The 14,657-nt window shown below is 43.7% G+C and overlaps 1 protein-coding gene across 1 annotated transcript; it reads right to left on the reverse strand.

Moving 5' to 3' along the window:
- Positions 1 to 929: 929 nt before the first annotated feature.
- On the reverse strand, positions 930 to 12,168 carry LOC121699039 (protocadherin-8-like). Its single transcript, XM_042081637.1, has 6 exons — positions 12,064 to 12,168; positions 9,374 to 9,395; positions 2,525 to 4,836; positions 2,325 to 2,404; positions 1,835 to 1,968; positions 930 to 1,440 (listed from the first exon to the last, which is right to left on the reverse strand). Exons 1-6 carry the CDS (start codon positions 12,166 to 12,168, stop codon positions 1,034 to 1,036), a joined length of 3,060 nt encoding a protein of 1,019 aa, XP_041937571.1. The 3' UTR covers positions 930 to 1,033.
- Positions 12,169 to 14,657: the final 2,489 nt, after the last annotated feature.

Consider the following 14,657-nt stretch of genomic DNA (forward strand, 5'->3'; position numbering starts at 1 on the left):
CCCAGAGCTAACTTGCAATGCAACTTGCCATAGGTAGTTTCAATTAACACCCAGATCTCATTATTTGGGTAAAGATGGCAGTTTTGGTTCTTTTTTGTAGGCGAACTTCAGAGGTCTATTAGAAAGTCTCTGGAGTAGGCCTAACCTTCTGCTTCTTCTTCAGTGAGGGTTTTTTTAGCAGTTTGCAAATGGAGTGCATTACCACCATCTGCTAGACTTAGGTGTGATGGCAAGTGTACCCTGTAGCTTTGTTCTGGCCGCTGAATGAATAAGGTGCATAGAAGACTATCTTTGACTGTCTTCTCAACCTCTGACACTAACTGGATTCTCTGCTGACCTTCACCTTAATCCATTTAAGGTAACGAGTTCAGCTGAAATGGTTTGGATAAGCCTATATTGTTTCTTATTTGAAAGCACTGCCCTTGCAGCAAAAGTTATTACATCTATTTAAACTAGGCTAAAGCTGCTTGAGATATGCCGACTTTTGACAATGGTGTGAAAATCTTTGAATGGAAGCCTGCATGTTTCATAAACAGGGAAGGTAGGCCACATCAACATCATTGCAGATGGGACTCTCCAGAATAGTACGCAACAACCAATCAATTATTTTCTATACTTTGGTCTTTATTCTGTGATGATTGTGCACACAGAAAAAACAGACATTTTGGTTATCTCACTGATATCTATTACACTATAATGTTTTATTCTAAAAATTACATCAATCCCCAATTTTGGGGGCATGTTGTACAAAACATTAAACCACAAAATGTTATCAAAAGAATAAATATATTGCTATATACATATTTCATATATACATTTGAATATTTACACTGTCAAATACTTTTCAAGGAAGCAATGCCCAAGCAAGCACACATATATATTCACCCCTCTGGCCACTGCGGAGATTGGAAATGAGAACATTTTGAATGAATTCATAAAAAAAAAGAAAACAACTTCTGTGAAATGTATACAAAAGGATTCATTCTGTTTCTCAGGTCATCTCAAGCCATCATCATCCTCCCGTCCGGTCCCATCAGAAGGAGGTCTGTGGCAGAGCCTGTTCTGCCCCTAAAAAGGAGGTCTGTGGCTGAATAGCCAGCTCTGGGAGTTCATTTGGGGCATAGTGAAACTCCTGCTGCTCCAGCTGGGCCCCGAAGTCGTACTGATGGTTGTTGAAATGGGTGGGCAGGGTGCCCGTCCTGTGGCAGAGGGGAGCTGGGCGCTGGCCGTGGTGGTGGGCAGCCGCCTTGGGGAGGCGTGTATGGTATCCATACTCTCTCCAGACGGGGACCTGGGGGTCTGCTGCATGCATCGGGCCATAGGCTGAGGCACGGGAGAACGCTATGGTGTAACCACCATTAGTCATATGACTGCTGGAGGAGTAGGTGGGGATTTCATAGGGCTGACCGAATCGATCCACTGGTCCGGTGTAGAATGAGCCTGTGAATTAATAGAATGCTCATTAGGTGGTTGGCTATATGAGTAGTCATGGACCGGTTTCCCATAAACATGTATTGAGCATAGTCCTAGACTAAAATATAACCCTAAATTAAGATTTTTTTAGTCTAGTACTAGGCTTGATCCATGCACAGGAACATTTTTATTGTGACAAAGTAAAGTGATATCACCATTATTATTATTATTATTATTATTATTATTATTATTATTATTGTAAAGTAAGATGATAGTTAGACTGCGGATCCCTCCCATATGCATAATATGCAAAAGGAAGTACTGGGTTACGAGGGTGTAGTCCTAAATAGTCACAGTCAGCACACTGTAACTTTCATTTAAATATTCAACTCTTAAAGAGAAGTGGCACTAGGAAACTCACTGTTTGCCTGTGGCTGAATATTGCACGGCGCTTTGCGGGCAGCTTCTCCGCTCATGTCGGAGTCGCTATCGTTGAAGTCGCTGTCTCCTTTCCCACTGTCCTTCACGCTCGTCTGATCAGTGGAGCCTGTGCCACTGTGAACGGAATAACAACAGACACACACACACACACACACAGAAAGGCATGAGCAGAGTGCCATCACATCCAATCCGGAAGCTCAGTGAATGCTCCACACAGGCATTGTGATTCAGCACATGTCTCAAGCAAGCCAGCAAGCAGGCTCGCGAGGGCCAACGCTAAACAGGCAATACATTCACTGCATCTCAAACTATAAACTTAATAACAACTTTACAGTTATTATTATGATATTTACCACTGGGCATTTGGAAATGCATGGTTATGAAAATTATATGTGTGCATTTACACAGAGAATATCATAGTTATGTAAATGTAAGCCCTTTGGTATGACATTCACGGTTAAGTGACTCACCTTATTTGTGATGTGAATCTGTCACCCTGCCAAACTGCCACAGATTCAAAATGGCTCTTGCTGAGGAGAGGTCTGAACACCTGAACACAAAAAGAACCACATTAGAGGATTGGTTAATACAATTTGTATGGACTAGTGCTCACACTGCATCTGGTTAGTGTACGTCAGTTATGTTCCTGTTGTTTGTGGCTATCGCTTACCTTATTGTTGGAGTCTGTGCTTTGTTCATCATAGGAGTCATCTTGTGTGGAGACAGAGGAAAGTTGTTCATTGATGGTGGAGCTCTGGGTGGACATGTAGGTGTCGGATTCCCCTGAGTCGATACTGTGGCCGGGGAGGGGCATCCTTCTGATGAGGCCTCCGCTAAAGCCTTTCTTCGGGTCCAGAGGCCTGTCTCGCTGGCAGCACCTCCGTGAGAGGGCCACAGTCATGATGGCCACAAGCAGGAGGGCGCAGCCAATGGCAAGCAAGATGATGATGACCAGAGAGGCGTCCATGACCTCAGGTTCCTCCGCAGAGTCCTCATGGGACTGCAAGAGGACCAGGATGGGCTCCTCGTTGATGGCCATGTCTGTGACCACAAAGCGGACGGTGGCGATGCAGGACAGTGGTGACCTGCCGCTGTCTGTGACAACAATCTTCACCTCCAGGACATCTCCTAGTGCGAATGATAGGCCGTACTTGAGCACCAGTTCTCCACTGAGTTTGCTGACTGAGAAGACATGCTGTTTGTCCTCCGCCAGTCTGTAGGTGAGCTCACCGTTCATGCCTTCATCGGGATCCCGGGCCTTGATCCTCAAGGCGAGGTAGCCTGCTGGAGCATTGTAAGGAATGGGCACATTGGCAGAGTCGTTCAGAAGAACCGGGTAGATGATGAAAGGGGCGTTGTCGTTTTGGTCGAGAACTTTGATTCTGACCACAGCCGTGCTGGACATTTGAGGTGAGCCGCCATCTGTGGCTTCAATTGGCACGTCAAACTGCTGAACAGACTCGTAATTAAAAGCGCTGACGGTGTGGAGAGACCCTGAGAGGGGATCTACCGAAACGAAGGAGGACAGTGGCGCCCCCCCTGGTGACTCGCCGTCTATGAGTTTGTAAGTCACTTTTCCGTTCTCCCCGGCATCGGGGTCACGGGCTACCACTGTGGCAATGTAAGTGCCCGGTGCTTTGTTTTCCATCACTGATATTTCGTATACTGATTTACTGAATGTGGGCGAATTGTCGTTTTCATCTCTTACCCTGACGGTGTACTGCTTCAAAGTTTTGAAAGGTGGAGAGCCCGTGTCCTCGGCCTCGAATGTCAGGTTGTATTCTGGGATCTTTTCTCTGTCCAGCGTGGCCGTGGTGACAACCATAAGAGAATTGCCATAGGCCTGTTGGAGTTTGAAGTGTTCGTGTCCATTCAAACTCACCCGCACGTAGCCGTTTTCGCCCGAGTCCCTGTCCGAGGTGCTGATCAAAGCCACGAAACTCTCCACGGCAGCAGCCTCGGTTATGTACGCAACTCCGTCACTCATCGACGTCATCGGTTTAATGTTGATCTCAGGTGGGTTGTCATTCACGTCCACGACTTCAATCATGACTTTGCAGGTCGACGGAATAGAATTAAGACCCATGTCATAAGCCTGAATATTCAGCTCATATGATCTCTTCGTCTCGAAATCTACCAGTGACTTCAGGGTCACTGCGCCAGTAATTGGGTCGATTTGAAATGTGCCTTTGGCCTCTTCTTGACACCCCTCCGCAAAGTCGTAGCGCACCTCCCCATTGGGCCCCTGATCAGGATCAGAAGCGTGCACTTTAAGGAGAAGAAATCCGGCCGGTGCGTCCTCTGGGAATTCAACTTTGAGAGTATCGTGCTCGAAAATAGGGCTGTTGTCATTATAGTCCATAACTTTAACATTTACGGTCATTGACCCAGATTTGGGCGGACTGCCACCATCAGTGGCACTTACTTTAAGAGTGTAATTGTCTTCGACTTCTCTATCGAGCGCTTTAAGCAGAATCAGCTCGGGGAACTTTGCCCCATCCTCCGTATGCCGCACCTCGATGCCAAAGTGGTTGTTGAGACGAAGTTGGTAAGTTTGAATGTAATTGTTACCGACGTCTAGGTCGACCGCTGCGTCCAGTGGAAACCGTGTGCCTACTGGCACGTTTTCAGATATTTCCATGTCCGTTGTGTTCCTCTGAAATTCAGGGGAGTTGTCGTTTATGTCTTTGACGTGGATTTCCACGTGGATCAAAAGAAACTTCTCTTTGAAGAAAACCACCACGTCGAAAGTGATAAGGCACCGGGGGGAGCGCTGGCAGAGGCTTTCCCGGTCGATGCGATCCCCTACAGTCAAAAGCCCGTCAGTCGCTCTCATGTGGATCAAAGTGGAGTTTGTCTCTTGCATGAAGCGGAAACTTGTGTCGGGATCCTCGGCTGGGTCGATTTTCAAGTCTTCAGATAAATTCCCAATAAAAGTGCCAACGGCATCCTCCTCGTAGGTGTAGTATTTTGTGGTTGTGCCACCCACAGCAGAAAGTGCCAGGAGAAGCACAAAGCTGACGCTCATAATTGTCCCTTTAACGCTATTATTCATGACTACTACTTCTAAAAAATAAGCTTACTTATCAGCTAACAATCCATTTAAATGTTGAGTTACCCGGAGTGACACACAACGTCTTGATGGACTGACCAGCTCTGTGGGTATACAGGGAGCGTCAACACAATTGGCTTTTACGCACAGCCTATGCAAATGAGAAGACTTGCTGACCAATCACGTCGGGTAACCTAAGGCAAATGGAGGTGATGTCGGGTAACACCTATTCACTGTATTTTTATATGTTGGTGCAAAAGGCAAAGTGTCCTACAAGTTTGCTGCAAAAGGGTGGTTTATAAAGTTTAGTAACAAAACAGTCCTCAAATGTTTGTATCCAAATGCTTTGGGCTACTTGCTTCGTGTGTACGTTGTAGTTTCGTATGGTTTATGCAGACTGTGCATGTCATTAGTTTTAAAATATTAGTAGGTTATACATAAGCAAGACCCTGGTTAAATTTGGAAAGGTCGCACATTATAGGTGCCACATCTCATGGCCTATGTAATGACATTTTATAAAGAATGTATTCAGTCTTTAATTAATTAATGTTCAATGTCACTACAGTCTACAATTTAAAAAGCCTATTTTAATCCATATCCTTTTCTACTTTCTACACAGCAATTCACTACATGGAGAAGATGATGATGATCTTTTTCATAGTTTTGTTGAACGTTGTCAGCCGTGCGTGAGGCTTATCAAAGAGTGAAGAGATTGTGTGGAGATTTGTATCGGATAAAATACATTTTGTCATGACTTCATATTTTGACTTCATCAAATATTGTAGACTATGCAGAACACACTGTGTGTTCTCACTGCAGTGCAAATGTCAAAGTGACAACTGTAGGTTTGCATGGTTTAAAAGTGACAATTTGGATGTCCCCAGACCGCAAGGTGGGAAGAATGACAACTGGCCATCTGTCATCGATGCGCAAATCGTAAGGTGTTAAAGCTCTCCCCTTTTTATATATTTCTTTAGCCAGACCAAGGTGACACAGTCGGGTCACGGTACAGATTATTTCTAGCTCAACCATGACAAAGGACTCATGAGGAAGAAAGTTTTTAAAAAAACAAATCGAATTGAACTGGTTTTAATGGAATGCATGTGAATGCATTGAATGAATGTAGGCCTACGCTTAATTCACAAATAAAAACCATAGAACAAAATACATAAACAGGCTGGCACAAAAATATGTGTGTGTGTGTGTGTGTGTGTGTGTGTGTGTGCGTGTGTTTGTTTATTCCATTTTGTGTAGCAGTAAACTATAATTTACATCCCTAATTGCACAGATTAGATTACCTTCATCAACACAATGTCTGAGTTATTCAGTTCCACATAACTCTTTACAAACGTGTAATTAGCGTTAAAGGCGCGGCCCCCCTTTGCCATTGAGTGAGTCCTATGTTAAGTAGTTTTTAATGAGTTTTAAAGGGTTGCATTGTTCGCCCTGGGCCTCAGGATATAACTGCATGCTTCAAACTACTTCCATGACTTCCAGGGGTTTGAGCTTAGGTTGTTTGATCCTCAGACGTTTCTTCCCGACTGTGCTACATTGTGCGATAAACGATTCCAAAGTGTTGACCAAACCCTACACCCAACAAATTGCCCCAGCGCGGCTTCAACCTGTTGCTCGCATGGCATATGGCGTCCGAGGGAAACTAGGGAATCCTCGGTTTTCTTTGTGGGCTCACGTGCCTCCATACAGACATGAATGAACTGGTAAACACTGAGACAGACACAATAGGCGGCTTGCCCCGCACCCAGTTTCTCATGGCCTTCGCCCGTCTCACGCACAAAAGGGTTATTTTGTCAGATTTAACGTCCACTAGCCTACTTTACCCTATCCTTAGAACAAGTAGCCTACGAATGGTTTACTTGGAAAACCTGAAAGGTTCAGTATCCACTTATTTTTGTTATTAATTGATTAATCAATTCATCTTTATTTGTTTTGTGTAAAAGAATGATAAGCTTAAGAAGGCTTTCACAACCGGTTTCACAAAAAACGAAGTATATTTTTCGCTTGTTTGGTATTTGTAGGAATTACACATTGAGCCGAAAATTCCTGAAGTAGTCTAAGCTACTTTACATCTTTCCAGGAAATACGAGTACCTATAGGTCTCCTGGTTGTCATTGTATTTGGGTATTGGGAAGTTTGTAAACATTTCATCATGTGAACGTAGAAGGTCAGACAACATGGAAGGAAACAATTTAATCATTGTTAAGTCGGCAACATAGACTTTAATCTAAAACAATTTATAAAGTTGTCTCTAACTGCTTAACAGCTAAGGATTATCTGATGATTAAGAAAGCTTGGCTGCATTGTTCATTGCCTTGACCATTTGGCGTGATCTTATCTGTCTTATTGAAAGACAGATCACTGAGACATATCTAGAGGGAAACCCCACTCGTGCGCCCGTCTTTAGCAGAAAGCATTTAAAAACATAACACTTGGTGCATTTAGGCTATTGTATGTGGCGAAGCCGGTTGTAATGCGTTCCGATGGACGCTCTCCCATGACCCCAGTTTACCTATTTTTTGACACCTCACTGCTGAGATAACCCGCTTGTGTGGTGGCAGTAAGATCATTAACGGCAGACTGTGACGATAAGCCATGTGTTTGGGCGTGAAGGCATTTTACTAAATCCCCAGATAAGTAGAAGAGACCCCACAGACCATATAAAAGCAGGCCTACATACTATTACACAAGTCTCAATACACAAAGATATGGAATTTGGGAGGCCAACACCCAATACACATTTAATGCTGAATGTGTGAATGCAATTTTGGCATTTTATTGACCAACTTGTTTTGTTTTCATACAAAGAAAGTAACTAAAAATATGTGCCCATTCATTCCTTTTCTATCAAATTAATTTCTTTCCCCTCTTCTTAGTGACCTTTGAAATGGGTTCTCTTAACTTGCCTTCTTGCCTTAAACTGAATTTGCCCTGAGCATGTAAAAAAAAGTTTCACCTCAAAGGTAGTGCAGGGTCAATTGAAATTTGCAAGGGGTGACATCAAATTGGAGGCCTTTTGTGCTGGTCTGCAGAGCGAGGTGATTAGGCTTAGCACCAGGCCATGGTGCAGCAAATGGGCAGGTCAGGGTGACAGATGGAGAGCTCGCCTGCCTCGCACGCTGCTGCTCCCTCTCAAGGCTTAAGACACCTCCACTCGGTCTCTCTCTCTCTCTCTCTCTCTCTCTCTCTCTCTCTCTCTCTCTCTCTCTCTCTCTCTCTCTCTCTTCTCTCTCTGGTTGGCTGTCTTTCTCTCTTCCCTGTCCCCCATGCTCTCAGCCATCCTTTCTTAATTCTTCTCTCCTTCTGAATGTCTCATCTCTCTCTCTATCCTTCTCGCCGACTCCTTCTCTCCCTGTCTTTCTCTCAGTCTGTTTTCCCTTTCCTCTTGCAGTCTCTTTCGTAAAGAGGTAGGCTGTCCTCCCTTCTCCTCTTCTTTCTCTCAGTCACCATCTTTCTCTTTCTGTCTCTCTCTTTCAGTGCGTCTCTCTGTTTGTTTCTCTTCTCCTCACTCTTCTTCTTCACTCTCTCCTCTCTTTCTCTCGCTCTTTCTTGCATCTTACTGCTTCTCACCTCTGTCTATTTAGCTGTGGTTGTTTCGCTCCATGTGTCTACACATTCATTTGCCTTAATAAATCCAAATTAACTTCTTTTATGTCTTAATCCAACATAACAGTTTCAAAATAACTCTGTGTTGGTCTGTTTCAAGGGAGAACAGTTCCATTTTGTAATTTGTCAGTGGACAAACAAACAAATTATTTGCATATTTAGTTAGAAAAAAATGAAGCAGATTTGTACAACAAAGGATGATTACTGGAACGTGTGAATTAGAAGATTGTTTGTATCAAATAATGTTATCTTTACATGAAAATTAATTAGTCTTTTAGGATGCAAACAGAAAAAGAAATATCCCTGTATCTAATTAGATCTCCATGGAGTCGATGGGGATGATAGTTAAGGCAGACAGCTGTGCAGGCAGTGTTAAGGCAGGCAGCTTTGCGTGTGTGTGTGTGTGTGTGTGTGTGTGTGTGTGTGTGTGTGTGTGTGTGTGTGTTTCTGCATGCATAAATGTTTTTATAAAGCATGTGTGTGCTCATGTGTTAGTCCTTCATTTGCATGTGCGTCCGTGTGTTTGCATGTATGTGTGTGTGTTGATTGCATCTTGGTAGACCAAAACCTATCAGGGACACGACAGTGAGTTCAGCATGTGATCACAGCCAGACCCTTTCAGAGAAGCAGGGAAGATCAAAAGATACATTATCATGCTGAAATGAATCACACCATTGCCTCTCTTTCCATAGTCCCCAGCCCCCACTGCACACCCGCACGCACACACACACACACACACACACACACACACACACACACACACACACACACACACACACACACACACACACAGAGAGAGATAGAGAGAGAGATAGAGAGAGAGAGAGATACACACATACCCACAAAAGTGCACACACATATGCATAACAAATAAACACACACACACAAACACACACACACACACACACACACAGAGAGAGAGAGAGAGTAAGACACACACATGCACACACACACACACACACACATGCAGATACACAGATACCCACAAAAGTGCACACACATATGCATGTCAAATAAACACACACACACACATGCACAGAGATGTGCAGACATGCACACACACACATACAGAGAGTAAGAGGTAGTTGCAGACAGACAGTACACACACACACACACACAGATACTCACACCCTTAGTCATTCAAATTGGACTGTTATTGCAGTCTTCAAAAGATTCATCTACCCATCCCATCTCCCAAAACACAAGAGTTTGGTTTCCCATAGGACTGTCTGAATTAATAAACAATGAGATTCTGTTTATTTTGTGCAAATCTCCTTACTCGCCAAGGTACAGCAATCAGCGGGGGGTGCCAGGGGGGCCTCAGCAAGTTGGAATAAAAGCAACAAATAAATACATTTGAAAAATGTAAAATACACATATTGGGTTGTTATACAATGCCATTATAATAGTTTGCTGCATATCTGAACATTATATTCTCCATGATAATGACTGGGAATAATAGTAGAGTGATAGCTTTCATAATAGCAGAAAGTCCCAAATGCAATTTTTACACACTGTATGCTCCATCGCGAAGTGCTTGTGGCTAAAATAATTATTAGGATTAGCTTAATGTATTTTTTCATTTAGTATTGTTGATGGGTTTAATAACACATCAATCTTGGTCAGAACCTAGTGGTATTTGGGGGGCCTTGTCATGGAAAAGTTTGGGAACCCCTGGGCTAGCACACACACATCACTCACAAAAAAATTGTCACATTGTCACACAAGTATTAGTTTTGTTTTCTTTATTACTTAAATAGATATTAGAGAAAAAAGACATGAGCCTAGCGTCCCCTGCAGATCTAATAAGGAATTGTGCTCCCTCCCTGAGTGATACCGTCACCTTACTTCTTGGCGTTAGTGTGTTAGGCTACTGCCTCCGTGGGCGTGCCATGAATGGGATGGGATGTCCTTCTGAGGACCCGTGATGCCCACATAAATATGCAGATAGGCTCTCCAGAAGGCGCAGGGCAGAGGCTGTGTGTGCATCAGACGCATTTTATTAACTGTTGTGTTGACCCAATTTCACAGTGCGCATTGCATTGCGTTTTATCACCGCAAGGTAAGACATATGGAAACCCAGAGAGACAGGCAGCCATGCGTGTTTTGTTTCCCCCGATCACGCCTGTGCGAGTGTGCATTTTCCACCTCACCCCCCTTGTCCCTCGGTGAAGAACACACAGGTTGCACACTAGGCTACACCTTTGACTTTATGGGGCAGTAAAGGCATACGGATGTGAGCCCGCTGTCATGCTCATACTCACATAGAGACAAAGCCCAGGAGGTGAGTGGGGTGTGATATTCCGCGAAGATGCGGAGGCGACAAATGTTGATTCTCCGGTGGTCTTAGCTCCGTCAGATTCGTCTGTTGAACACTCTTGGTGTGAAGCACACGTTTGGTGTGACAAAAAACGTCCTGCCGATCTTGATTAATGATAGCTGCTGGATATAGCCTACTCGGAGTCGGACCATGTGCCAACATGACTGGCCTACACACAAAACACTATATTTGGACTGCTGCCATCTGATATAGGCCTATTACAATATTCTTGATAATTATATTTATACTTAGCCTACATGTGATTTAATTGCCATCCGCGCACGTCAAATTTCATGCAATTACATTGACTATATTTTTAGTTGACCAGGAGATGGCAACAGCGAGCAAGTTATTGGAGAGAGCTTGGACATGGTCTTTTGTTCCTTCTGTCGAATTCGCGGACTCAGACCCCTGTTGTGGATCGTTTAGTTATAATATAACAGTTAAGAGACTGAATTGTTTTACACATATAGGCCTATTTATTATACATTTGCATACATCGTAGCTTTTTAAGCTTCTCAGAAGCAGGCGTAGCCCTTAACACATCAAAGGTCACTACTGTATTTTAACACTTTACATTTAACACTGATCCATAAGGATAGATCAATATTAAAAAGACCAATATTAAAAGCACCTAAGGAAAACGAAAATGTGCAGTTCAAAGAAACAGGCAAGCTTGTTAATTCCATTGGGTAAAGATAGTAATTAGGCTATAATTGAAATGACCAGAGAGCCCACCATGGAAGTATAAATCTTTTCCCTTTTTTATTTGTTTGCATTTTGTTTGTTTGTCACACCCCGCATATAACCATCCAAACACTCCTGTCGTTGTAGTTGTGTCAGCCATGACCTCTACAGTGGACTCATGTAGGACAGTATCAGGTCTCAACCTTTTCTGTCAAGTTAATCCAGCTTCCCATCACATCACTCTCTCGCTCTGTCTCTCTCTCTCTCTCTCTCTCTTTCTATCTCACTGCCCCCCCCCCCACCCTTAAACACACACACACACACACAAACACACAATCTCTTTCTCTATCTATATATCTATCCCCTCTCTCATCTGTCTGTTTTTGTCACATCTTGCCTGTGGGGTCAACCCGTCAGCCCAAGGTTGTGACGATAGGAGTCCACCCTGGCTTTCACCTCTCTCTCTCTCTCTCTCTCTCTCTCTCTCTCCCTCCCCCTCCCTCTCTCTCTTTCCCCCTCCCTTCCTCACTCTCACTGGTGGTGTTGGCCTGTGTGAGCAGTGGGCCGGATGGTGCCCGTTGGGCTCGTAATCCCCCTGGTGGCCAGCGGTGGCTACTCCATCTTCCCTGGGCATCCCTGGAGGCTCTTGTCCTGCTATTACAATAGATGATGCTCCCCGCCTCCCGGCTCTCTCTGTAGCCCGGCCAAGGTCAGCAGCTTTAGTAGACCACGCTAGTAGAGAAGCAGCAGCCACTCACAATGCATCTGTCCACACACTGCAACACACACACACACACACACACACACATACACACACACAACCACTGGGATCACTGGTAAAACACTCCTCCTGTCTTTGCCTTTTTTGTGTTTCAACACCGAAGGATTGTTTTTGTCTCTGACAAAGGGACAACAAATATACTATAACGTTTAGGCTAAAGGGCAGTTTTCGAAGATGGCAAAGAATGAGATACTACTCAAAGGGAATCTGAATGTTTAGATTCCTTGGTATTCCATGAGCGATTGCCCGAAAACATTTTATTGAAATTACTGCAATAAAGGTTTATGGACAGACTGCTTGAGCCTTGGGGCGACCATGATGACGATGAAGAAGTGAGAGAAGGACTTCTGTTTTCTTGCCAACAAATAAAATAATTACCCACAAACTAATTAATGGACCATGTCCTTACACAGAATGTTTGTGTGAGAGAGATAGAGAGAGAGAGAGAGAGAGAGAGAGTGGGTTGATGGGTAGCATCATGGAACAGGGGTTGGCTAAAGCAATGAAGGGATAATATTTTCACCTCTAGGACCTGAGCTTCACCGGGTTCGCAAGTGAAGCACGCCGTTCGTGGAGCATAACAATAGCTTTAAAGACTGTTCTAATACAAATTCTTTTATTCGAATGCACACACCGCTATCATGTCTGTTCCGTGAATGGAATGCTGCCTGATGTAGTTTCCCTTTATGTGTGAACCCAATAGGAGAACCATCGGCCCATCTGACACAAACCATCATATGCATACTGGTGAGGTTGGGAGAGAGAGAGAGGCACCGGAACCCTGTTTCCCTTCCGAAGGGGTATCTTTGGGGCTCCCAATATGACCCTGAGCCTTCCTGGCGGTCGGTGTTGCATGCAGGTGAGAGTGGTAAAATGCAAGTAAGCATGTGCATTACTGACATTGTTGCAGTGTCTGTTTGTGTGTGTGTGCCTCTAAAAGTAAACCATTGAAAAGCAAAACCCAGTACTCTGACCAGAGGTCTGTTTGTGTGTGTGTGTGTGTGTGTGTGTGTGTGTGTGTGTGTGTGTGTGTGTGTGTGTGTGTGTGTGTGTGTGTGTGTGTCTGTCTGTCTGTCTGTTTGCTGTGTATGTGTGTTTGTGTACTGTGTAGGGGACATCCTGTTCACGCAGGAGTTGGACATGATAGTGTGTTCGTGCATTTTGCAGGCTTTACCTCTGGCACTTTTTGATGAGGTTGATGTTTATGCTCTAGTCACAATATTAATGGACATATTTGAATGAACAATACAGAAGTAATCATAATGCTATTATGTGTTATTACAATTAGATTGCTTCAAAACTCACATTAGAATAACACATTACAAACGTCCCTTTTCCAATATGGCTTCCATTGTATGATTATCTCTTGTGGTGAAAAAAAAAACACAAAAGCAAACCAAAAAGAAGAACACATCTCCATCCCATCCACATCCGCTTGTTTTGTTCCAGACAGCCAAATTGGTTGAATGGATTATTATTTTTGTTTTTTTTATTATCTATGTTTATAATGAATTGCTCTAATGGCCACTCAACAAATAAGATTAAAACAAATCATTGAAGCGATGATGGACAAAGTAAATTATTAATTAATTAGGATTAAAAGGCTAAGGGGGCAAGAGAGGGAGAGGAGGATAGAGAGAGAGAGTGGTGAGGGGGATGGGGTGGAGTAATTTAATTGAAAATTGTCACAGAACTGTAAGGCTCGAGAGTTTGGCATGGTTTTGAAGCGTGATATGCGAGGTCAGGCACAAACATCAAAGGCTTACTGCTGAGCCCCCCTCTGTCCACATGTTTCAATCCATTATTTGTACGAGTGGAGTAATTGTTTGCTCGGGCTGAATAGCTGAAGTACTGCTGAGAAAACAGGGTCTGATTTCTCTCTCTCCCTCCCTCCCTCTCTCTCTCTCTCTCTCTCTCTCTCTCTCTCTCATATACACACACAAACACATTCACTTGTTCTCTCCCCCACCGTTTTCTCTCACTCACTTCCTCAGCTTCTTTATCTGTTCCTCTGTTTCTGTGCATCTCATTCCCACTCACTCTCTCTTTCCCCCTTGTTGTCTTTGCCTTTAACATGTGAACAAAGAGCAGACATTTGAATATGTATTATTTCAGGCCATCTAATCCATACCACAAACACTGTGTCATCTACAGCCTCATATTTAAATGGCCACCCAATTGCATTATGGGATCTCATCTCACAATTAGATCATTCCAGCTCTGTTTATAGCTCGATAAAGAAAAAAAAAGGAGCTCTATGGAGATGGTTTGAAATTTTCCTCTATTTCCTAAACCATATAATTATCATTACTGTTGAACTAATGATCACGGGGGTTCAGCTT

This window comes from Alosa sapidissima, chromosome 23 (genome assembly GCF_018492685.1).
Source record: "Alosa sapidissima isolate fAloSap1 chromosome 23, fAloSap1.pri, whole genome shotgun sequence".
Classification (NCBI taxonomy): domain Eukaryota; kingdom Metazoa; phylum Chordata; class Actinopteri; order Clupeiformes; family Clupeidae; genus Alosa; species Alosa sapidissima.